The sequence below is a fragment of the Colobus angolensis genome, unplaced genomic scaffold (genome assembly GCF_000951035.1).
Source record: "Colobus angolensis palliatus isolate OR3802 unplaced genomic scaffold, Cang.pa_1.0 Scaffold214, whole genome shotgun sequence".
Lineage (NCBI taxonomy): Eukaryota > Metazoa > Chordata > Mammalia > Primates > Cercopithecidae > Colobus > Colobus angolensis.
In genome coordinates this window covers 6,318,702-6,343,841 of record NW_012115311.1, presented here as the reverse complement: position 1 = coordinate 6,343,841, position 25,140 = coordinate 6,318,702, and the positions used below count along the sequence as shown (strand labels likewise).

At 36.1% G+C, this 25,140-nt stretch overlaps 1 protein-coding gene across 3 annotated transcripts in view; it reads left to right on the top strand.

Annotated features, from left to right (window-relative positions):
* The window catches only part of NBEA (neurobeachin), a 763,072-nt gene that overhangs the window by 607,538 nt on the left and 130,394 nt on the right, over positions 1 to 25,140 (top strand). For all 3 annotated transcript variants that reach the window (XM_011943032.1, XM_011943033.1, XM_011943034.1), the window contains 3 exons: positions 18,435 to 18,552; positions 18,886 to 18,988; positions 23,236 to 23,351. In XM_011943032.1, the coding sequence (XP_011798422.1) occupies positions 18,435 to 18,552; positions 18,886 to 18,988; positions 23,236 to 23,351 (337 nt within the window). The remainder of the gene's footprint in view (positions 1 to 18,434; positions 18,553 to 18,885; positions 18,989 to 23,235; positions 23,352 to 25,140) is intronic.

Below are 25,140 nucleotides of genomic sequence, written 5' to 3'. Positions count from 1 at the left end.
GTAGGGATTAGCTTGAAATTGTCAGCTATTATATATTAAACTTCCTTTTTTAATACAGCTTTGTAAGACCCTATTTTGGAGCTAAAAAGTTGAAGGAAGTGTAGTTTGTATTTAGCTTCGATTTATCATTGAATTTCATTTTAATGCTTAGATTCATCGTCATTTATTAGTGGCTATGATTTTTATTTCAAAATGCATTAAAATATCGTTTTCTCATCACATGAAAAGTACCTTTCAGGGAAAGCTGGTTCAGAGCAGCTGAATACAGTCATATCAATCCTTAATAGAGAAACCATTAACCCTTTATTTTTTTTTTTTAATGGGAAGGTAAAGGGGTGTTTTTCCACGTATATTCAAAGAGCCTTTTAAATATTTTGAAATATAATGTTGAACATACATCAAATATTCTAGTAATAATAAAAATGACATCAAATCACAATGTTAATTATAATTAAGTATTAAATATTTTGATTGTACAGTCAAAAAGCTTAGTTACAGTATGATAAAGTTAAGGAAATTATTATCTATTTGTGGCATACTCGACATTTCTGATCTATATTGGCACCTTAAAAAAAAAACACATGTTTAGAAGTTAAGTAAAATATGACAATAATTAGAAATTAGTTTGAGTCTATGCATCATTCTAGATACTTCCAGTACCAGAAGTAGACTGACTGTAAAGCTAATGAATCTTCAGCATCAGGGCCCCTTACTCTTCAGGCCTTGGGGATGATGGGAGTTGCCAATAATTGTACAGTGGTTTCAGTTTACTAAGTTGCCTTAAAAGATCTCAGAAGAATAGAACCTAATTTCTGAGACACTAGTAATTTGTTGAGATTTCCTTTCTTATTCTAAATAGTCATGTGCATAACTTATTATAAACAATGCTGCAGTGAGTGATCTGGTACATGTTTCGTCTTGCTTTTCTGGGAGTATATTCACAGCATAAACTCATAGAAATAAAATCACCGGGTCAAAGGGTATATAGAAATAAAATTTGGATAGATGCTGCCAAAATTTTCTTGATATGTTTTATTATTTGTGAGCCCACTAGCAATGTAGTGAGAACTTGTTTTTCTGACAGTAAACTCAGTATTAGCAAACTTTCAGATTTTTACCCATCTGATAGATTAAAAATATAGTATTTTCGTATAATGTTCTTTCTCCAACAATGAATCAACTTAAGCATGTTTTCAGTCAAGTGAAAGCCATTTTTACTATTTTCTGTGATTTATCTATTTGAGCTTTTTTAAAAGGAAAATGTTACCCTCTCAATGTCTGTGGGACAGGATTATTTAAATAGTATTGTTTGTCTCATGCATGTTATTTTTCCATATTAGTTAACATAAACATTTATAATGCATATTATGAAAATTACATACACATTTAGATATATCCCTTTCTCACTGCTTCCAACCTAGATTAATTTCTCATTCCTCAATGAAATTTCCTCCTAAATATTAGTGTCATTTGTTATGAGGATAAGAATTTTTTTTAATTTACCTACATACCCAGGAAGAATCTTTCTGCTCTAGCATACATCAACTGCTCTGTTACCTCAAAATCTAGCTCATTTCTTATAATATAATTAGCTACATATATTAACACTCTATTTACTATATAGAATTCTAAACCAGAAGGGCTGCATCCTTTATAAATTAGTTTGCCAATGTGGATGTCTCTAGTATATATTTTTATTTATTTACTAAACATGCATATTGGAGAATCATACACTGGCACTCCATGCAGCTGCATTCATTGAGTACTTGCTGTGTGCCACGCACTATACTGACCACCAGGGAAAACATTCCACATTAAGGTGGGGTTTTGACTGAAACACAGAAATAACCTCTGTATATGGAGAAAATAATATTGTTTATTTATATTATCAGTGGATAGCAAAGCTTTAATAACACTAGATATTTTAATTTGTATTTTATTCACTGGTTATCATTCCTTTAAAGTTGTCAAGTGTAGATAGGTTAATCGTTTTTATTGTTAACACATTTTCTTTGTGGAAGTTCATGTTTATATGAGTGATAACAAACAGAGTGACTGCCATATCTAAAGTCTGGACTGAACTTCTTATCTTTTTCACAATACTTGTAAATCTGCCAGTAATCCTAAACCCAGGAAATGGCAGAAAACCCCTAGCCACTGGAGTCAGAAACCCTTGAGACTCTTTTCATACCTTTACCTCAGCACAAAACAAAACAAAACACTGCAGCCCTCTCTGTCTGAGAATTGTCTGTTCTTCCTTCCCTCTTCCTACCTGCTGCAACTCTCTTAAGTCAGACTTCTTCTACTTCCTACTAGCTTCATTCAGTTTTATAGTTTAGCGTCATTCCAAGTCATTCTCCGTACTGCTTCCAGAGTGCTGTTTGCAAATGCAGTTTTAATCTTACAACCACCTTCCTCCAGTGCTCTCAATGGCATCACATTCCTCATTAGAGCTGCCATCTATTGAGAACTAAGTTAAAATCCCCATTCTAGTTCATCCTTTCTGCAGTGAGTGCTCTGGACAGCCCTTGCCTGTAGACACGTGACCTCTGTAATTACAGTGGAAACTCCTGAGATAAGAACTTTACGTACTGTAGCTCATTTAATTCTTTCAACAACCCAGTAAAATAGTATCATCCTATCAATCTTACAGATAGAGACACAAATCGAAAAGCTGGGCTCCATGAAAGGAGGGGCCGTCTTTGTCTTGTTCACAGTGTGTCCCATCACTTAGCACAATATCTGGATCCTAGTACATGCTGACTAAATTTTTGTTTGATGAACAAATGATGCGTTATGCCAACAGGCTTGGCCTAGGATCCGAGAACTTGCTCATGATATTCAAATGAAACAAATAAAAGGCAAATTTTCAGCAAAGTAGTATTTTGCTTCAAATAGCTTGACAAAGAAAGAATAAAAAGTCAGCGGAAGAGAAAAAAATAATCCTGGGGCATTCCAGAAATGCAGAAGAAACTTTTAGGTTATATTTAACCCTGGAAATACTGTTTTCATTGCCTGCCAGTCGGGTAATCTCTAAATAATCTTTTTACCCAATTATAGATATTTGTGAAAAATACTCATTTGCCAGCAAGGGGCATTTACTGGGCTATTTACAGTTAAACTGAGTTGCATTTCTTGAAGAGCTAATTTTCCTCTAATGTAGAATTTTTCTAATGTAGAAAACTGGCAACAGCAGCAAAAATACCATGGGAAATTCAGTAGGTACATTGTGTAATTGAAGCACTAAGGTGTTGTAAGGTGTTTTTTGTTTTGTTTTGCTTTTTATGTTAAACTTCAAATGCAGAAGACAGAACACTCAAAACTGTAGTAAGTAGTATATAAAAATAAATTCCAGGAAATAATCAGAGCTGATTGGAGCAATGTGACACACAAAACCGAGATTGGATCAGAGAATAAAGTGCATTGAAAAGGATCAGGGCTGAGGTCAAGGCAGAGACTGCTCCCATCACTGCTGACTGAGGGTTCACTAAGGTCTGGGTGGGGAGGATTGTGAATTCATTTGTTCAACACATCTATATAGCACAGCCTTTCTGCTCACCTCTCCACTTGATACTTGCTGTGTTACTTCATTTAATACTCACAGCAAACCTGCAAAGTAGATGTAATTGTTCCCATTTTATATAAGGGAAATTGTGTCTCAAGTATACTGGGAAACTTTCCTGAAGTTACACAAACTTTAGAGTCTGTGTGTCATCATCCAAGTCCAAGTTCTTTCTACTACAGCATGGCACACAGATATATAAAAAATTACTTTAGTCTACAAAACTAAGTGCTAGTAAAGTACATATTTATTGCTGCATACTGGTAGGATGAGGGAATGTGGCAAGGGCAACATTCATACTATATTAGGTAGATACACATTAAAATAGACCCAATCAAAAGGACTTCCAAAATGCAAATTTCCCTGCATGAGGTTATGTTTCATTCTACCGCTTCTCTTCAGGAGATGGTGATGCTGAGGGAGCTCTAGCTTTAAGACAAAGAAAAATCAATTCTCATGACCCCGAAGCAAGCACCTGTGAATACCCAGGGGCACTCGGGTTTTCAAGTGAAAATATGCTTCACAAACCCTGAACTCATGTTTTATGATAGCTTTCAGTTGCTAATTGTCACTGAAAAAGAAAAGTCTTTAAAACCTGAAAAAGAATTCACATTCATCTTTTCTTTCTGGTCCCCAATGAGCCTACTACCTACCTGGAAGATACTTGATAAATGGTCAATATTTTTTGAATAAATGCTTTTATGAGCAGTAAGTTTTTAATATATCGTAGAAATTTACCAGGTAGACAAGGAGGAGAAGTTATTCTAGAACATAAAGTGTGTAAATGTTTGGTATCTGTATATGTTTTTTTTTTAATTCCAATAGACTTTACTTTTTTAGAACAGTTCAAGTTTACTGAAAATTGAACAGCTAATACAGAGAGTTCCTGTATATGTGTGTATTGGTCATGTTTTTTTTTCTTCTTTAAAGAACAGAGACATGAAACGAACGTCTGATAATAACACTTTATATCAGAAAATCATCAGCTGCAAAAAACAGACACTCTAACTAAACTGGCTTTGTTAAAAATAGATAAATAGATTCTAGATAAATAGATAGATAGATAGATAGATAGATAGATAGATAGATAGATAGATAGATAGATAGATAGATAGACAGACAGACAGACAGACAGTCCTGGATTCTGGTGGTCTCCAAGGCTGATTCAGCTAGTCATGGATGCTGTCAAGACCCCAAGTTTATTGCCTGTCTTTACTCAGTGATCCTTGGTTCGTCCTAATTCTTTTTTTTTTTTTTTTTTTTTGAGACGGAGTCTCGCTCTGTCGCCCAGGCTGGAGTGCAGTGGCCGGATCTCAGCTCACTGCAAGCTCCGCCTCCCGGGTTCAGGCCATTCTCCTGCCTCAGCCTCCCGAATAGCTGGGACTACAGGCGCCCGCCACCTTGCCCGGCTAGTTTTTTGTATTTTCTAGTAGAGACGGGGTTTCACCGTGTTAGCCAGGATGGTCTCAATCTCCTAACCTCGTGATCCGCCCGTCTGGGCCTCCCAAAGTGCTGGGATTACAGGCTTGAGCCACCGCGCCCGGCCTGTTCGTCCTAATTCTTATACTGATAGCAATGTGGCTCCAGCACTTCAAAAAAATCACCATACGCTCAGAAACATTCAAAGGAATGAGAGAGCATCTCTTCCACTGGCTCCCTCACAGCATGTGGAAACTTTTCTGAATCTGATGTACCCCTGGAACTGGCCACGGGGTCAGTGTGTCCTGGCTTGGAAGTGATGTAAGAGAAGTCAATACCTGAATATGATCAGAGTTGTGTCAATCAGGGAAACAGGGCAGGGAGGTGGGGTGGGGGTAGGAGGAGTGGAATGGTTTCCGAATAAGTAAGCAGTAGTGTCTACTGTAGAGTTTCTTTTAAGAAAGCATAGTAAAGTACAAATGGTAAATTTTGATTAGGACTTCTGAAAAACTGGAATTTTTTTTTCAGCTCCAATAAACCACTTTTTTCTGTCTCCCTCAATCATAGACACCCATTGACATAGCACCAATTACTCTGCTTATACTTCTGCTGCTACAGAATAACTGTATATATACAGGGTCTCCTAGCTGAATCATTAGTAGAAGTTAATCAGAAGAACAAAAATCAGAAATCGGAGTCTATATTAATTCAATAATTCAACAGATTTTTTACCGAATTTCTATAACATGCCAGGCAATGTGCTAAGTAATAGAGATACAGTAATGAGAAGAAAAAAATGGTCAAAAAGCTTATAGTCTAGTGGAGGAGATTACATTAAAAAATGAAGTTATACAATGAATTTGCAAAATTACGTTTGTCGTAAGTGCTGTGAAGAGAACTTGTCTCATATAGGTGCTATGAGAGTGTAAGATAGGGTGATTTTACCTAGCTAGGGAGGTCAGCGCAAAAATAGAAGCAAAAAGAGACCTCGAAGATGAGTAGCAGTGAACTTGGCAAACGGGAGGATATTTTCGGAGAGGGAAGAATATGTGCATTGGCTCTGTGACAGCCAACAACATGGTATGTAACAAGGGACTGAACGAAGGCCAGTATGGCTTGACCTCAAGGGCAAAGTGGAACCTGATTCATCTGGAGCAGGAGACCTGTTGCGTGCACCACTAACCCCATCCCATCTCTTTTGTTGTTGGCTCTGCTTCCTCAGGACTCCTGCTGCCTTATGATGTCTGCTGACTGCTTTCTCGCCGTGTTCTGGCTTCTTCCCACTGTCCTGTTCGGGCAGTCTCTGAATATCTTGAATTCAAATCTTAAGAGAGATCCTCTGATTGGGCCAGCCAACTAAATTCATGATAGCATGGCTCAGATGGTTTTAATAACCACAGACTGTAGTTACCCTACTTACATAACCACAGGTGGAGTATCCCTTGTCATAAATGCTTGGGATCAGAAGTGTTCCAAATTTTGAATTTTTTCACATTTTGGATATATATCTAATGAGACATCTTGGGGATGGGACTCAGGTCTGAAAATGAAATTTGTTTATGTTTCATATATACCTTATACATGTAGCCTGAAGGTAATTGTATACAATATATCTTAAATACTTTTGTGCATGAAACAAAGTTTGTGCATTGAACTATATCAGAAAGCAAAGGTGTCACTACCTCAACCACCCATGTGGACAGTCTGGTTATTTGGCATCATCATCATTCTTGAAACTGAATTTATATGCTACTGATAAGCAATCATTTTCTAACACTTATTCATACATAAGCACATAACAGTAAAAAAAAATGACACACTATTAACACCGTGTAAAAACAATGTGTTCAGTGTAACTAAGCAGCACAGTAACATCACAGGATACCTGGATCAGCTGTTAAACAGCAGCAATAACAGACAACGCGGGCTTTAGTCTCTACCTACCATGCTGGGTTTTGATTAGACGGTAAGACGTTGTACAGTAACCACCGTGAGGCACTGAATAAACAGTGCATCGCATACTTGCGTTATGACTGTGACCTGTCACGTGAGGTCAGACGTGGAATTTTCTACCTGTGGCCTCATGTTAGCATTCAAAAAGTTTCTGATTTTTGAACATTTTGGATTTTGTGTTTCCAGATTAGAGATGCTCAACGTGTACTTTTAATATTAGTACTCATCCTGATTCAATCCAGGGTGGTGGCATCATTGGTAACAAACATGGTACAAAGCAGCTTTTCCGAAGAGGGCATCACCCATGTTCCGTCCAGTCCGTAACAAACTGGAAATCACTCTGGAATATTTTAATATGGCTGGTTTTAATCATTATAGACCATGTAGATTAATAACTTTTCTGCACATGTTTATTACTAAATAAAAATCAAGAAAAGTATTCATAATTCAGTAGTGTATTAAATCACTGCTATGTGCTAGGCTCTGTGCTAAGTATGAAGAATGCAGAGATACACAGAATTCCTGCCCTCGGTGAGTCAGTAGGTTAGTGGGAGACACCAAGAAGTCAACCAACAATTATAGTTTGGTAAATATTATAAAAAGGTGGGTACAGGGTTCCCAGTAGGAGCAGCAGGGTCTTCTGGCTTAATCATTAGTAGAAGTTAATCAGAAGAACAAAATCAGAAGGGATCTGCCAGTCGGAAGAAATATCATTTGCAGGGGCACAGGAGTGTGACAGAACATGGCACACTGGGGAGCTGAGAAGTGTTCAGGATGGTTAGAATTTAAGAGCTAGGAAGAATGCACATTTTTGCTAAATAGAGGATTTTATACTACTATTAATAGTAACATTTGCCACTTTTAAAATACCTACTACGTACCATAGTATATATGCTTCATATGCATACATTGTACTATGATTTTGATTTCCATGACATTAGGGTGCAAATTTTTTTAAAAATGTTCAAAGCTGTAATGGATTAAAATTTAAAAATGCACTAGTATTTGTAATATATGTAGTTTTCTTCAGGTTAACATAAAGAAATGTTAACTAGAGAAAAAAATGTTTTTAATTAAGTCATATCTATTGCAACAATGATTACTGCAACTCTACCCTGTAATCTTGTTTCATTCTGGCTGTATCTAAAATTTTAATATTAAATATCTTTAAAAAGAGAAAATAATGTGTCTTGACAATTCATAATATTTGTAAAATCAGACCCTATTACAAAATTAGTTAAAACAATAAACCTCTAACCCAGAACTCCAAATGATCTGAAATAGAAGAAAATAAGTAAGTCTATAGAGAGAAGACATATAAATATAACTAGTTTAAAAATTAGCAGTATGCAGAATAATACAAAGAGAAGTTAATGTTTTCAGTATAGAAATGAAAAGAAATACTGGAAACTAGAAATTCATTTATTTTCAGTAGTATAGAGTTCTGGTCTTCCCAACTCATCCTTTTGTAAAATAATAGCAGAGAGAAAAATGAAAGATTTTAGAGTATGCCAAATCTGAGAAAATGAGGAAACACAGCCAAAGATACAATATTTACACACGAGAACATTCATGAGTTAGGACAAAAATGAAGCAACTGTGCCAGCATCATTTTTAGTTTTGAGAGTTTTACCATGATTTAAGAGTATGTGTTTGAAGATGAAGTAGACACAGAGGACTCCAGCTGCAACTCAGTTTGTTTGTAAATTAAATTTTAAAATATTTTACTCAACAAAAATTGAATTCCTTCTCTGTGCAAGTTCTATAAGGAATACAAAAATAGAATACAACTTAGTCTCTGTCCTCATTAAGTTCATTTTTTAGAGGATATATGTAATAAGATAGATCAATTTAAAAGGACCTGCCACAATGTAAGAGATGCTATTGGAGAAATACAAATAACGCTCTTTTGAGTAGTTCCTAGTTCTTTACTGATGAATATAAAATACCATTTACATAGATCTGGAACAGTATTGCACTTCTCTAGCACAAATAGTGTCTACCTTGCAGCCACAGCAGTCATTTCTAAAGTGCCAGTTTCATTGTCTCACCTCTTTGTTAAAAATCTTATAGCGACTCTCCATTATTCTCAAACCAGAGTCCAAACTCTAATGTGAGTTATGAGATCTAGCCCCACATCCTGCTGCCCATTCACCCTTTTTGTTCTAATTTTATTTTTCACCTCTCTGCTTCTTACAATATATGCGCACACAGTCTGGGTCCATTGCCTCCCACCCAGGATTGTGTTCAGGTATCTTTACATACATGTTTACATATGTGTTCTTTCTGCTTGGTCCTTCCTTTTTCCCCACTCCCCTGCCTTTTCCCATTACTTGTGATTTTCCACCAAACTGTGAACTCCTAGAAATCAGGGACTCTGCTTCTCCTGTTCACCATGGGTTCAAAATGGTCAGCTGATAAATATTTGTTAAATGAAAGTAATTGAAGAGAAATAAAATTGATAAACCATGAGAACACTTGGTAGAAAAGAGCTGACCTAGTTATGGGCTGTTTATAAAAGAAGAAGCCTTCTTACAGTTTATCACTACTAATAATGAGACTGGTAGCTCGTGTCCCAAATAGCTGGGCTTCGTAGTTAAGAGTTGAGTACTATGATTCCAGTAATGTCTAGGACACTAACTACCGCTAAAGAAACAATAAATGTGGCTTTTAGTTCAGTAAAAGGTTATATGCTGTGGTCCAGATTTTCTACATCTGTTTTGGTGATGTCATCAACAAAGATTAGAACCAGAGGTCTGCATGGGGTGTGTGTGTGTGTGTGTGTGTGTGTATATGTATGTATGTGTGTGTGTGTGTACACATGCACAAAAAGGTAGGGAGTAATTGCAGTAGTAGGCTAACATTTGTTAAGCATTTCCTCTGTGCCAAGCGCTGTGCTGAGCATTTTTTGAAAAGAACTGTTAATATCTCATTCAATCTCACAATGACCCCATGAGGTTAGGTACTATTATTTTTCCCCATCTTTAGATAAGAAAACCAAAACATCAAAAATTAACGAACTTGCCTGAGGTCTCACAGCTAGTAAGAGAGGCAGACCCAGGGGAAGCCTTAAGTCTGAGATAAGCGGGTCCATAAATTTATGAATTAGAGAAAAAAATCAAGATTATTAAATCAAAAGTTCTCCATGGATGGGCTGCCTATATTTCCCCCAGCCGTAGGATGTTCCCCCCCCCCCCACTGTATACCCATATGTCCATGTACCAATAATGGCTGTGTTTATAATAGCTGTGTTTATAATGGCCGTTATAGCAGCATTGTTTAATTTTCATTGAGGATGTATTTTCTGGAAACCTTCATTTTTCCAGCTTCATTTCTTGGTCATTTTTGTTTGCCTCACAGTTAAGCCATTTCCAGTTTTTCCCATTTTCAGTTTTATATTACTGAATTGTTTTCATCAGGATTAATTCTTTTCCATGTAAGTTTTATGGAGTGATTTGGTTCTTTGATCAATCTTTTGGTCTACATTACATTTTGCTAACTATAGTGCCTGCCCTTGACATTTTTATTTTGATGATAGTATTCATTATTAATTGAGTAAAAAGCTAAAGTGAAACTCTTCTGCCAGATATTTGAAGATTTCTTTATTGTGTAGGAGTCATCTATAGCAGTTGTTCTCTAACTTTTTTTCATCAATTTTGTAAAAGAATTTTATAAAGCTCTGTACCACATTGCACATGTTTAAGTTAACAATTAAAATTTTCCATAAGTTTAAATATTTTAAAAAGATGTGATATCCAGTATGTTCTAAGTATTACTATTTGAAAATAAAATTGTTATATTACTTTTCAGATGTATCTAGTAGAATAAAATAAATCAAGTAGAATAGTGATTTGATTACTATCATCTGTTTTAAGATATACAAATAAGCTGTTTTTTCAAATGAACATTTTATATAATTTCTCTCTTTGAACTCATACTTCCTCTCAATTCCTTCCCCCAGATTTACCTAAATCTAAAATATTTGTGCTTGTGAGTCTTTTTTGATCACTATTTTATACTACTCTGCAAAAAGTGTATATACTTACTGATTAAAGCTTTAGTTTTTTAGGTTTCTAAGACCATAACATTCTAAGTATTTAAAATTTTTATTCTGAAATAAATTGTTACAAATATTATTAGCATACAGTCATACAACAGTATATATTGTGAACTTTGAAAAATAATTAAGCATAAAAACTGAAATTATATTAGAAATTCATCTCTTAATGAGATGAATAGTTAACATATGCACATATGAATGTTATTTATTGCTAGAACAATACAGGAATCAATATTAGAGCTACTTATAACTTTCTTTTTTATAGAAAAGGTGTTGAAAAATCTTGTTCACGAAAGTAAATAGGATGTTGAAGTTGTATTATAGACAATGTTATTCAATGTTTTCTTTTTTTTTTGAAACGGAGTCTCGCTCTGTCACCCAGGCTAGAGTGCGGTGGCACGATCTCAGCTCACTGCAAGCTCCACCTCCCGGGTTCATGCCATTCTCCTGCCTCAGCCTCCCGAGTAGCTGGGACTACAGGCGCCCGCCACCACACCCGGCTAATTTTTTGTATTTTTAGCAGAGACAGGGTTTCACTGTGTTAGCCAGGATGGTCTCTATCTCCAGACTTCGTGATCCTCCCGCCTTGGCCTCCCAAAGTGCTGGGATTACAGGCCTGAGCCACCGTGCCGGGCCGTTATTCACTGTTTTCTACTCCTTCCAAGTTGTGTGCTAAAAATCATGTAAGGATCTATTGTCAGAAGTTATTTTTAATTATCTCTCAATTGACAGCCCATTTAGATCCAACTTCTCCTCTTTGAAAGTAAAGAACTGAGAAAACATCTGACTTGCAAAAGGATTTTTTTTTTAGTCCAGTCACTGGAAACATTCACTTTGCAATGCCTCCATCAGGTATTTTGAATCATCCCATTTGAGGCTCCTACCCGTCAACAGATCTTATACCCCAGTCAATACACCACAGAGAAATACCATTTTTTATTTTATTTTTTAAGTGGTAGAATGGCAATGTGAAAAAGATGGAAAGAGAACCGGTAGTATCTTACGTTTCTCCATGTCTTTGGTAGGGAAATAGCATCACGAAGACGTGTGGTGACAGGTGGGAAGGGAGTGTTCTGTAGCCGCTCCCCACATCCTCACTGCATGTGCCACACAGCAGGTATCAGTCGGACATGGTCTTCCAAGTAGTCGTTTTGGAAGTCAAGCCTCTCCTACCTTGTAGATGGACTTTCCTTCAGGGCCTTGGGATCCTCTCCATTCAGCTGACAGTTTAAAAAGAGCATGGGTGATCAGTGTAGAACTGAAATTTCTTTTGAACTATTCTTCTTGAATGTATTTGCTATAATCCTGAGCCATTGCCACAAATTCCAAATTTATATGAAATCGTAAAAGTAATAGGAATTTGTAACTTTAAATTGCACCACAACAAGCCCTTTAATTAAACTGTTGAAACTGCAAGTGTGGATTGAATGTGACAACCTTAGGAACTCTAGAAAGGGTTTGCACAGCCATCTGCAGCATTTTCATTAATTTGTAACAGGAAATTCAACTGAAAACAAAATTGAGATTTTTTTCGTATTCAAAGAAAAAAATTGTAATACTTGTGCTAATATATGCATTAGATGATTTGAGATCAGCAAAGCTATCACTAAACAAGTACTTTTTTAGGTTGCACAATATTTAGCTTCCTTAAAAAGAAAAAAGATAAAACTTTTTTCATCTGTGATTTGACAGTCATTTACATGTTTCTGATAACATATACATGTCTGATACACATGAGTGCACAGCAGCCTTGTATTTTTCAACGTGATCATCAGATAATATGTGTTAAGCACGTATTTGGGTAGGTGGTTTACAAGGGATTTCTGTGACATTTGTATTGTATTACTCTCTATGTACCTTACTTTCTATGTGCTTTAGTTCATAAGTGAACTAAAATTCATAAGTGAAAGGGGCAGACCTCAGGGCATGAGGCTGGCGTGAACTCTCTCCCTTCACTTCTTTTGGATTTTAAGCAGTTAGCTCAGTATCAGTTGTCACATAAGAAAATCACAAAGTTCCATAAGGTTTGGGGTCAAGATGCTTTAATATTCATGCTTATGATCTATATGATGTATCAAAAATTACATTTATTCAGTTCTCAAAGATGAAACTGGATGGGATCATATTTGTTGATTAGATTTCATTGTATATTAAATAATTTGAAGAAACAGGCAGGCACAAGCTAGACGATATGGGAAGCTTGGCTTAAGAAAGAAAACAAAACCATAAACCTCAAGTATACATGAAAGTACTTATATGACTTAGGAAAATATCTTGGACTATAATAAAAAACAAACTGAAAGAATTATTATAGAATGTCCTTAAACCTATAGAGAATTATGTAACCAGTAAAGATATAAATAAAAAAGACAATTTTATAGTATCAGGCCATATTTCAGACCTGGGCTTGATGCCCAGATTTCTATAGAAATGTACCATAAACTCAGTATTTAATTGACTGTAATTGATATTCCTTTACATTTATGAGATGTATACAGATTGATTAACTCATCGTTTGCCTGAAGTAGCATCCCCTCCAGTCATTCTGCCCCCATCCCACAGCATTCCACTCTACCCACCACATGCTTTCCTAGTGCTGTACCTCAAATCTCACTCTGCCACCTTCCTGCTAAGCTTCAGGACTTTCCCAGTGCCTGTGAGCAGAACAGGGTAATGGAGCTTTGGGATATAGTCCAAGGAAGCCACAGTAATGACATTTATCTGAGTACCCATGTTTTATCTTAATTCATTTGTTTTTGCATTATTTTCCAGCCTGTGCTAATGTTACTACAAAAATGTTTTAAATTGCTTACCAGAAACAAAATTGATGCTCAAAAAGGGGTTCCAAATGATATTCTTTGACATACCTTAGTATACATTTTCCCATGTGAGAGACATAAGTCTATAATATCAAGTCAAAAGTGCTTAGCCTAAAGTCCTTCCATAACTCCTCCGGAGTCGAGGAATCCGTTTTTGTAAAGGTAGTGTCTTCTCAGAATGGGATCTAACCCAGTCGAAAGTTCTATGGTAGTGCAAATTAAACTACAAAAAAGAGAAACCAGCTGTATTTAGATTATTGTTTTGGTTCTTGATCAAAGTCAGCAGGGGTGTTTGGTGGACTATACCATTAGGACATAAACATGAGAAGTCTGAAGGCCACATTGGAGAGAGCTTCTTCTGGTTTAACAAAGGAGTCAAAAACACACGCACTTTATATGATTTCTTTAGAACCTTCCCCATATGTACTATTTCTATCACTTTCCCATTGTGATTTATTAAACAAACAAGTGTATATGGAGCACATATGTGCCAGACACTGTTTTAGGCACTGTGTATTGAACAGTAAATAGGACAGGTGAGAGTCCTCTTCTCTAGTCCATGTCACAGGGAGGGGACAGACGAAAAACAAAGAAGAAAATTAATCATTTTCATGTGCAGAATTGAAACAGTGATAAGATAGGCTGGGTGTTGTGGCTCACGCCTGTAATCCCAACACTTTGGGAGGCCAAGGTGGGCGGATCGCTTGAGGTCAGGCATTCAAGACCATCCTGGCCAATGTGGCAAAACCTCGTCTCTACTAAAAACACAAAAATTAGCTGGTTGTGTTGGCGCGCGCCTGTAGTTCCAGCTACTCAGAAGGCTGAGGTGGGAGAATCGCTTGAACCTGGGAGGCGGAAGTTGCATGAGAGGAGATGGCATCATTGCACTCCAGCATGGCCGACAGAATGAGACTCCATCACAAAAAAAAAAAGAGAGTTACATGATAACTCTTAAATTGCATGTCAGAAAAGGCAGCTGAGAGGAGTAGATCTAAAAATGTTTTAAATAAAAATGTATTATGGAACGAAACTCTTTTTAAATAAAAAAAATTTAGGATAATCTTATTCCGTGATCAACCTTGAAGGAAACAAGCAGGGAAAGCAGGAGGTGGTTTGCTATAAAAAAAAAGAAAAGAAAAGAAAATGGCCCTAGGCTCTATTGGGTTTTCCTAGCAGGGAATTATGTCGAGCTCAGAACATTGTCTTTCATCAGCCCTTTTAGGATTTTAGATGCTTAAATATAAGATGGGTTATTGTAAAGTAATTAGGCAGATTTTTTGAAAAGCATATCAAAGCATATATAAAAATAATTTTTCTTCCCATGTCCCCTTTGGTAAGGGCTGTACACTTATTAAAATGATGCTGCCATTGTTCAAAATAGCTTTGGACCTTTGGATCTGTCTTTCAGAGTTTGCTTCCTAAGCCATTTAGAAGCTACTAGCAAAATCATTTTCTTTTAATTTTGTTATCTCTCCCTGTCCTCTTTGTGTTTAAGCTTTACTGATCTTAGGTTCCCTTTTTCTCGCTGCAGAGGGTCCCTAGGACCATTATGGTCTCAGGCTGTAGCTAAGAGAATGGTGATAGGAAAACTGAATTTGTGTATTAGCTGGGATCCAGTCAGGGGAGAGGCATCAGAGTGCAATTTAGACAGGAAAAGTGTAATATAATTATAATATGAGTTATGCCAGGAGACTGAGTAACAAGGGACTGGCTAGTAAGAAATAAAGATAACTCTAAAGAATATTGGCCAGGCATGATGGCTCACACCTGTAATCCCAGCACTTTGGGAGGCCGAGTCAGGTGGATCATTTGAGGTCAGGAGTTCGACACCAGCCTGGCCAACATGGTGTGAAACCCCATCTCTACTAAAAGTACAAAAATAAGCTGAGCGGTAGTGGCGCATGCCTGTAGTTCTACCTACTTAAGAGGCTGAGGCAGGAGAATTACTTGAACCCAGGAGGTGGAGATTTCAGTGAGCCAAGATCATGCCACTGAACTCCAGTCTGAGTAACAGAGTGAGACCCTGTCTCAAAAGTAAAAAAAAAAAAGGGAATTGATGAAGCCATTTATGGGAGGTGTCCCAACAGAAACACTCTGCTACAAAACGGCTCAGGTGAGGGAAGTACTGAGGAAACTGCTGGTCACTGGGTGCTGGGAGCGTCATGCGTCCCAGGAGCCAAGTGCTGGAGAACAGGCGCCTGCCAAGTGAGCACACCAGAACAGAGAAGAAAAAACCCTTCCTCCTGTGCGGTCTCTTCAGTGCCCTTTCCTGACAAAGTTTAATGCTATGCCAGGTAGCAAAGGAAAAATATTTTAAGGACACAGGTTCATTTTCACAGAGCAAGGAATTAAGGGTGAATTTGCACATGGAAGGCCATAAATGAATAATTGGCACAATTTATAAAATACAGTTTTAATGATGCACTTAAGGAGTCAAACTAACATGCTTTTTGGAGCTACCTGCTTGCTATAACTAACATAAAAACTGATAATATGCTTAATGGAAAGGAAAGCTTGGTCAAATTGTCATTACACCATAGCTCCAGAAGGAAAAAATAGGTCAAAATATGACTATGTGTGTATACACACATGTGAGATATCGATATTTCTGGACCTGGAAATATAGATACAGGTATCTTTCTGACATAACGCTGTTGGTATAAGGGTGCCAACACAACTTTCATAGGAAGACCTATCATTTTTTCTGATATTATATTCACTTTACTGTTTGGGTTTTCAAAGGGCCATAATATTTTTAGTACCTTAGTGAAATAATGATTATAGTTGAAGATAGATTTTGTTGTTGTGCCTGTTTTGTCTTAAAATGTTTTCTACGTGACAAAAAAAAGAGTTAATCCTGTGTCACTATCCCTTTCCTTTTTAAAAATCATACCGGTCTATGAAAATCAAATATGGAAACCATTATAGCCAACTAACAAGGTGTAAGTATAAATTGTGGCAAATCACTATAACCCTTTTGTGAAATGTACAAGAAGAAGTTTTGCGTTTAGAAACCAAAAACCAATTGTCACCTGATGCTCAACAACAAGGAGATATCAATTCATCAATGGAAGTTAATAGCCAGGGTCATATACTGTATATTCTTTGTCTCTGCTTAAACTAACCATTTCCACATATCACTATCACTGTTTTTCAGATGACGAAAACCAGATGGAGTCAAATAATTGTTTTTCAAAATACTGTAGTTGGTAAATAGCAGAACTGAGAGTTAAGTAGGAGTCTGAATGGCTCCAAAATGTTTCAGGATTTAAATAGACATCTGACTGCCTCCGAAAACCTTTCAATGTCTAGAGAAAGACAAAAACTGAATTAAGGGTTACAAAATGGGATTTTCGAAAAATAAAGACCAAAATATTACACACTTATATATTTTATTATATTTCCTAGAGAAAGGAAATGTAAAAAGAAACTTCATAACTTGTTTTCAAATGTTTATATGAATATAATGTATGTAAAATGAATATAATATGTGTAAAACTCAGTAACAGTTTTCATTTCCACCAAAGCAAATATAAGTGCAGTAGAGTATACCAAAGCAAGCAAAAAAGTCCCTATGAATTGTTAATACACGTTGGTGTATCAGGAAGGAATGTGCTTGGTGTAGATTTGAGGACAGTAGCTTAATTAAATATAGATTATATACATGGTAACCAGAAGTCCAGATATGGATAGTTGCTGTGATTGTTTCAGTAGCTCAGTATTAGAGCCAACCTTGGCCTTCCTCTCATAGTTACACAATTGCTGCTACAGTTTCAGCTATCACATCTCCATTCAAGCAGGAAGGGCAAAGTGGTATGCCAGCTACCTATGACTCATTTCATCAGCTTTTCTCAAACATCCTCAACTGCTTTTGGTTTTGATCTCATTAACCAGTGCTTGGCCTAATGTCCTTCCACAAAGTTACAAGGGAATGTGGGGAAGCAGGGAATAACATTGTCATGATTGGCTTAGACCATGGGTCAGCGAAACTCTGTCCTGGGGGCCAAATTCAGCTCATACCTGTTGTAAACAAAATTTTGTTGGAACACCTCCATACCCCTTTATTTACACATTGTCTATGGCTCCTTTCATGTTACAATGGCAGAACTGAGTAGTTGCAACTGAGACCGTATAACCTGCAAAGACTGAATATATTTACTCTCTGGCCTTTTACAGAAAAGTTTGCTGACCCCTGGATTAAACCAATCATGATCCTTTTGCCTGGGGTGGACCATATGGACACTTTTCGGGTAGCTGGGCTTCCATTAAGCAAGGAAGAAAGGGGAGAAAGGATATTGGAAAGAACCAACAATATATGTCTCACAGGTGGTCACCTGGTCCAATTAATTATATACAAGAACCAAAAGCGATCATATATTTTCGGTTTTAAGTCACAGAGTCTCCTTGAATATGTTTTTCTACTCCTTCTTTTCCTCAAGATCCAACTGAGACAATTTAGAAAGGCAGAAATTTTGCAAATACACAGTATCAAATTATTGACAGTGTTGTGACAGACAGTGAATTCATTTCTAGTTTTCTGACTTTTACTAAGATACTGTCAGAGAAGATCTTAAATCCATATTTTATTGATTGACACTTCCCTTTAAACTGTTTATTTTAGGTTCTTGCGTACACTGAGGGACTTCACGGAAAATGGATGTTCAGCGAGATACGAGCTGTATTTTCAAGACGTTACCTTCTACAAAACACTGCTTTGGAAGTATTTATGGCAAACCGAAGTAAGTCCCCTTAAATATTTTGAAAGAAAATGTGCTAATATTTATGTATTATTCATTTACATGGTATGATAATGTCTTGATTTTTCCCACTGTATTTCTGATATGCTCTAGCTTAAACAAACATAAATTCTTTTTAAAAAATAAAAAAGAATGAATTTGTTTGAAATGTGAACCCTAGGTTTCGCATGGATAAAGTTATACTGAAAGCTGATTTTTCATGAAGATTCATTACCTTTACAAATAAATCATGATAGGCACTTGAAGATGACTTGTAAAATTGATGGCTAACTTTCCTGTGGTTTTCTAAACCCTGTTTTTTTCTTCTTACCACAGCCTCAGTTATGTTTAATTTCCCTGATCAAGCAACAGTAAAAAAAGTTGTCTATAGCTTGCCTCGGGTTGGAGTAGGAACCAGCTATGGTTTGCCACAAGCCAGGTAATTATATCATATTACATACCATCTATGGCTTGTTAACATATTTCAATCTCAATATTACAGCAGTGTAAATGTGGTTATAACATTATAATTATTTCAGAGACCAATTATTTCTTTCTCTGAAGGTTATTCATAGGGATATAGATTATGAAAATAGCTATTTTGAGAATGACAGAATGGTTAGGGCAGATTTTTATTTAATACATATAAATAAGAAAGTAAAAAACTTGATTGCATATCATAGCTAGCATATAGTTAAGACATTCTTGCTTATTAAAATCTTACAGGAAACATAACAAAAGCCTCAAGATCATAAATGATTAATTGCTATGTAATGGCATATAAATGTCTTTATAAATGCCATATATAAATGCTTCTTCATTAAAGCAATAAAACCCTTAGAGTTTATTAAGTGTAATAGTCATTAATTTTGGTATACTGGTAACCACATTTCCTAGATTTTCATCTTGGTATTTTAGAAGAATCATTTTGAAATCTTATATTATTAAAAGATACTAATGTAAGTAGAAAACGTAATCAGTAGTTATTCATATTGCTGATATCAGTTTGTCTGTTTTTGGCTCCAAATAACTGAATACCTGACTAAAAATGACTTAAACAATAGGGGTATTTTGGGGGGGGGGGTGTGTGTTTAATATAAAAGATCTGGAGTTAAGATGCTGCCGGTATTGGTTCAGAGGTTCAGTGATGTCAGAACTCTATTGGCTTTGTATTCACAAAATCACCACTGCTTCTCCAGCTACTACATCTTCACACAACTGCATTACAGTAGGAAAAATACACAAAGATTTCTCTTCAAGCTTCTCTGTTTTAGGAAGGAATGTATTTCTCAGAAGCCTAAAGCAATCTTTCTCTCAAGTCCCTTTGGCCAGAATACAGTCACCTTCCCATTCCTGAAACAATCACTGCCAGAAAGGTGTGAGTTCCGTTGGCTTAGCCCAATCATTCCCTAGATTTTATGGAAAAAGATGCCACTGATTTTTTGCCAGCTCTTGTTTTTTTTTTTTTTGTGGGGGTGGTGGAGGGGGACGGAGTCTCCTCTGTCGCCCAGGCTGGACTGCAGTGGCACGATCTCGGCTCACTGCAAGCTCCGCCTCCCGGGTTCACGCCATTCTCCTGCCTCAGCCTTCCGAGTAGCTGGGACTACAGGTGCCCGCCCCGACGCCCGGCTATTTTTAGTAGAGACTGGGTTTCACCGTGTTAGCCAGGATGGTCTCAATCGGCCTCCCAAAGTGCTGGGATTACAGGCGTGAGCCACTGCGCGCGGCCTTCTTTGCCAGCTCTTACATGAACGAAAGAGGATTTCTGTGGATGAGGAACAAAGGAAGATTGGCTTTAGGTAGATACCACAGTGTCTACCACATAGACTGTTATGTCCTTGAGAATTATTGCACAGCACTGTATGGATGGAAAGGAAAACTAATCTTTGTCTATCCTCCCTTAAATAGGCTACAGACATTTGAAAGACAGGGACTGTGTTTTATTTATCCTTTAATCTACAGGACCTAACACAGTGCCTAATTGTAGCAGTGCGTTTAAAGTGCTATTCAGCTAGGGTTACCTTGTATTGCAACTTAGCTATTCTCTTTAAGCTTACAATGTAAGACCAATTCACTGACATGTATACACATGCTCAAGATATTTGCTAGTAGAACGACAGGATTAAACTAAGATATTAGTAGATAGTGAAGCACTTATATAAAATACAGGTCAAAGAAAAATGCATTTCATCTATCAAAGAAAATGAGGTTAGTTCTGCAAGACTTGTTCTTATTGAATCTAAGCTGACTCATAATAATCATTACTTCCTTTCCCAAGTGCTTACATACTATTTGTTTAGTCATCAATTTAAGAATTTACTCAGGAATTGACATTAAGAACTTATGAATGGGTCTAACTTTTTCCTTTTTAAGAGTAATCTCCTGTCTTCTGGCATATTTCTCAATGATTCCTGAAAGATTACTAATAGAGGTTTCTATATGGCATGTATAATTTCCCTCAGTATTCTTTGACTTGTCTGGACCGGAATTCATTTAAAACAATCAGAAGCTCTTTTATTATATTTCTTACCGATTATGAGGATTGTTTCCCCTTTAACCACATTTGGTTCCTTTTTGATGTTTGGAAGATCATTCCTTTTTTTTTTTTTTTTTTTTTTCCCCTTTGAGACAAGGTCTCACTCTGTCCCCCAGGCTGGAGTGCAGTGGCATGATGTCAGCTCACTGCAGCCTTGATGTCCCCAGACTCAGCAGATCCTCCCACCTCAGCTTCCCAAGTAGCTGGGAATACAGACATATGCCACCACACCCAGCTAATTTTTATATTTTTTGTAGAGACGGGGTTTCACCATGTTGCCCAGGCTGGTCTCGAACTCCTGCACTCAAGCAATCCACCCACTTCAGCCTCCCAAAGTGCTGGGATTACAGGCAAGAGCCACCATGCCCAGTTGGAAGACCATTCTCTATAAGAAAACTGAAAACAAAAGAGCGGTTCAGTAGTTTTGGTCTCTCTGTAATTCATAATGCCATTCTATCTTTAAACATCGTTTTGTTGTCCTTGGCTTGTTTTCCCCCCAAAAGCTCAACTAATTATTAGTTTCCTAATAATATTCTTACAGACTCAGTTTTATATACTTCCCTAGATATACATCCTTAGAAGTACCAAGTGGCAATGGGGAGACCCTGCATCTAGGCTTAAACCTGTCACTTAACTGGGTAACAATAAGCAAGCCTCACACTTAGTAGGAATTCAATAAATATTGGTTGAAAGAATGAATAACACTACGCAAGCAGAATGACACTCTTATCTACCATAAAATGCGGAAAATATCTTTGCAAGAGATATTCTGCAAGAGATATTTTGCAAGATATCTTTGCAAGAGATATTTTGATAATCTTTTGTGCTATGTACAAGACAATGCCTATTAAGATTCCATGTGAATACTCGTGTTAATAATCCATGAGTAACAGAAATAGCCTTAAGTCTATTCCCAAACTGAACACCAAGGAGTTCTGAGATATCACAGTGAATTCCCAGGGGTACTACAGGGCATTTTTTAATTTTTTAGGGAAAAACAGCAATGTTTGTTGCTCGAGTATTTGCTCGAGTTAGTTCCAAGTTTCAACTTAGAATGATTAGATAGGGCTGCATTTTTTTCAGTGACACCTCTGAGAAACTGGTGTTTGGTGGCTACTGTTTTCAAAAACAAGAGCCACATGAAAAATCAGTGTGGAACAGGAAATGAATGTGATGGTGTCAGATCTGATTCCAAAGTTTCAGAAGCTGTGCAGTGTCCAACAGACATACACACACCATTAGTAAATGTGGTTATTTAAGAATGAAATATAAATATTTCTCTTTAAGCTTATGAGTATTATATTTTCAAATAGCTACTCAGTTGTTAAGATGTTAAATATTGAGTTGTTTAGAGCTAACTACTTAATAAACACAATTGTAAGATATTTTTCTTGGCCAAGGAGCACTATGAAAAATTATGGAGATACTAAGGGTGCCATGAATTGAAAAAGTTTGAGAACCCCCATCAATCGGTAAAAACCCAATAGCTTTATCATACTTTTCTAAATACGACGGCTTTCATTATTTTTAGATGAACATGTTGAACCTGGAAAGTTTCATAATTTGGACAAATTATCATGGTTTATTCCCTTAGGCTGTTCCTATGTCCCTTCTTCTGGACCCATGCATTTTTTCAAAGTTCCTGGTTGTTTATATTGTACACTATTGCAGGGATATTGTACAGGCAGAGGCTGTGCATGTGTGTATACTCTGTGTGTGAAGGCAAGTCTAAGAAGTTTATTGACAGACATTAAGTCAAATGCATGTAAGCAGTTACCTGACTACCTACCTGCCTGCCTAGTTGACATGGGGCAGATTAGCTGTATTGTTTAAAAACTACTTGATTTATCTTAAGTATAGTTTTACTTTTTTTCTTGTTGATTTGTAAAATGCTCATTTGCAGCTATGGTTTTACAAGTAAGGTTGCTTTCAAATTGTTTTATCCTGAGTAATTAAGTGTATCTTCTCCATAATAGAATTCTCAAATATTGCTAATTTCTACAATTAAAATATATTTTCTAATTCATCTAAGAAGGATAAACCATAAATTATTTTAAATTGATTACCAAACTAATATATTACTTAATATTGGGTTTTTTTAAATTAAGAATTAAAGAGACTGTGTTTGTTATGCTGTGCTTAATTGCTAGGAGGATATCATTGGCCACTCCTCGACAGCTTTATAAATCTTCCAATATGACTCAGCGCTGGCAAAGAAGGGAAATTTCAAACTTCGAATATTTGATGTTCCTTAATACTATTGCAGGTAAGATGTCTCATTCTTTAATCTAATAATATGTTTATGTTCATCAAAATCATGGTAATGTAGCCTGATATAATACATTTTTCTCTTTGGAATTCAAATGCAGCATTAGAGAAAATTTTGAAGCACTCGCATTAAATTTTATCAGAAACTGTACAAGCTCATACCAAACTCTTAGATGCATTTATCGTTGAAGAGGCTTTTCCTTGCTCTCCTTCTGCCATTTCCTTTGCTGACAGCTTTGTCTGAAGGTTTATTAGAGTCAACAAACCATTGCCAGAGTGTCTGGAAATAATAATGGGAAAAGTAATTTCACTACTTTGTCATTCTCAGCAATAGCAGCTAGACAGGAGAATAACAACAGGTTTCTGCCTAGTACAGATGTCACCTGGATTATGGCATGATTAGGTTACAGCATCTTTTTTTTCTTAAAATCTTCAAATAAAAATACAAAATCAGATGACGTTTTCTAAATTATGAGTAACTGCCATCAACCTCCGCAGTACCATGCTTGCAAATCAAAAGGAGGTAGTGGCTTTGTTTTCTGCTAAATCAGTGGTTGTCGGTGGTTAAACATGTCTGAGATTTAAGTACTTCATCTTTTTTCTTAAGCTCCAAAAGCCCTTATTCATGATTAATTACAAAGAGTTTGCTTCTATAAACCAGACTCTACAAAAAGTTTTTGCAATTAGATGAATTTAAATAATCACATAAATAAAGATGCTTCCTGTAATTATTGTTTTGTCATGAATAAAAGTTCACAACTGTGTATTTAGAGCAGTGTTCTTCTCTGAATCATTACTTTAAAGATATAACTATGTAATATTACTCTTAAAATCTATCATACATAAGTGTGACTATAGATACTATAGGTATATATTAAATATAGGTAATATAGATACATATTAAATAGACAAAACTTGATTTGTCCACAAAAGGGAATAAAGCTATTTGATATATTAAAATGCTTTTTCATTTTAATCCCAATACATTCATGTATATATGTTCATATATACATGCCTTTATTCATATGTGTAGTATACACACATATATATCTTGAATAAACCTGTTTACTCCCTCAAAGATAAAAGAAATGTGTTGTACTATTCAATTAGCATATTATTTATAAATAGGATGAATTTAAACATCTGAAATGTAAAGAACTTAATTTTATTAGCATATTTAAGTAAATAGCCTGGTGTAGCAGAAAGAACGTAACTTTCAACACCAAAGAGAAGAGAGATAGAATCCCAGATCTGCCAACTTTCTGTCCTGGAGCATAAGTTGAATTTTAACTTTTAACTGTATCTTGGACTTTTAATCTTTTAATATCAATATTTAATGTGTTTACATCTGTTGTAATAACTGGTATGTTTGGTCTTACATCATCTTGTTTTATACTACTTTTTAATGTTCTCTTGCTTTCTATATTGTTTGTTCTCTGGCTATATGAATGCTTTTTTGCTCAGTGCTATTGTGATTTAAAATATAAACACCTTGTTATTAATTCTCCTAAAAAACTATATTTTTCTTAATTTGAACTCAAAAATGAATTACCATTTTTAAATCATACCTAAGTAAGACAAAAACCTCAACTCAATTTTATTTCTCATTCATTGCTTATCTTTGCAAATATAAATTACTAGCCAGAATCCAGATTATTATTAACTTCATACTCTGGGTTCTACATCTTTTTGCAAATTAAGAAAGATTTCAAACTATTGAAATTATGTGTTCATGCAGTGTATTATTTTCAGCTGTATGGATCTTTACCTGATTTTGGGGGATGATG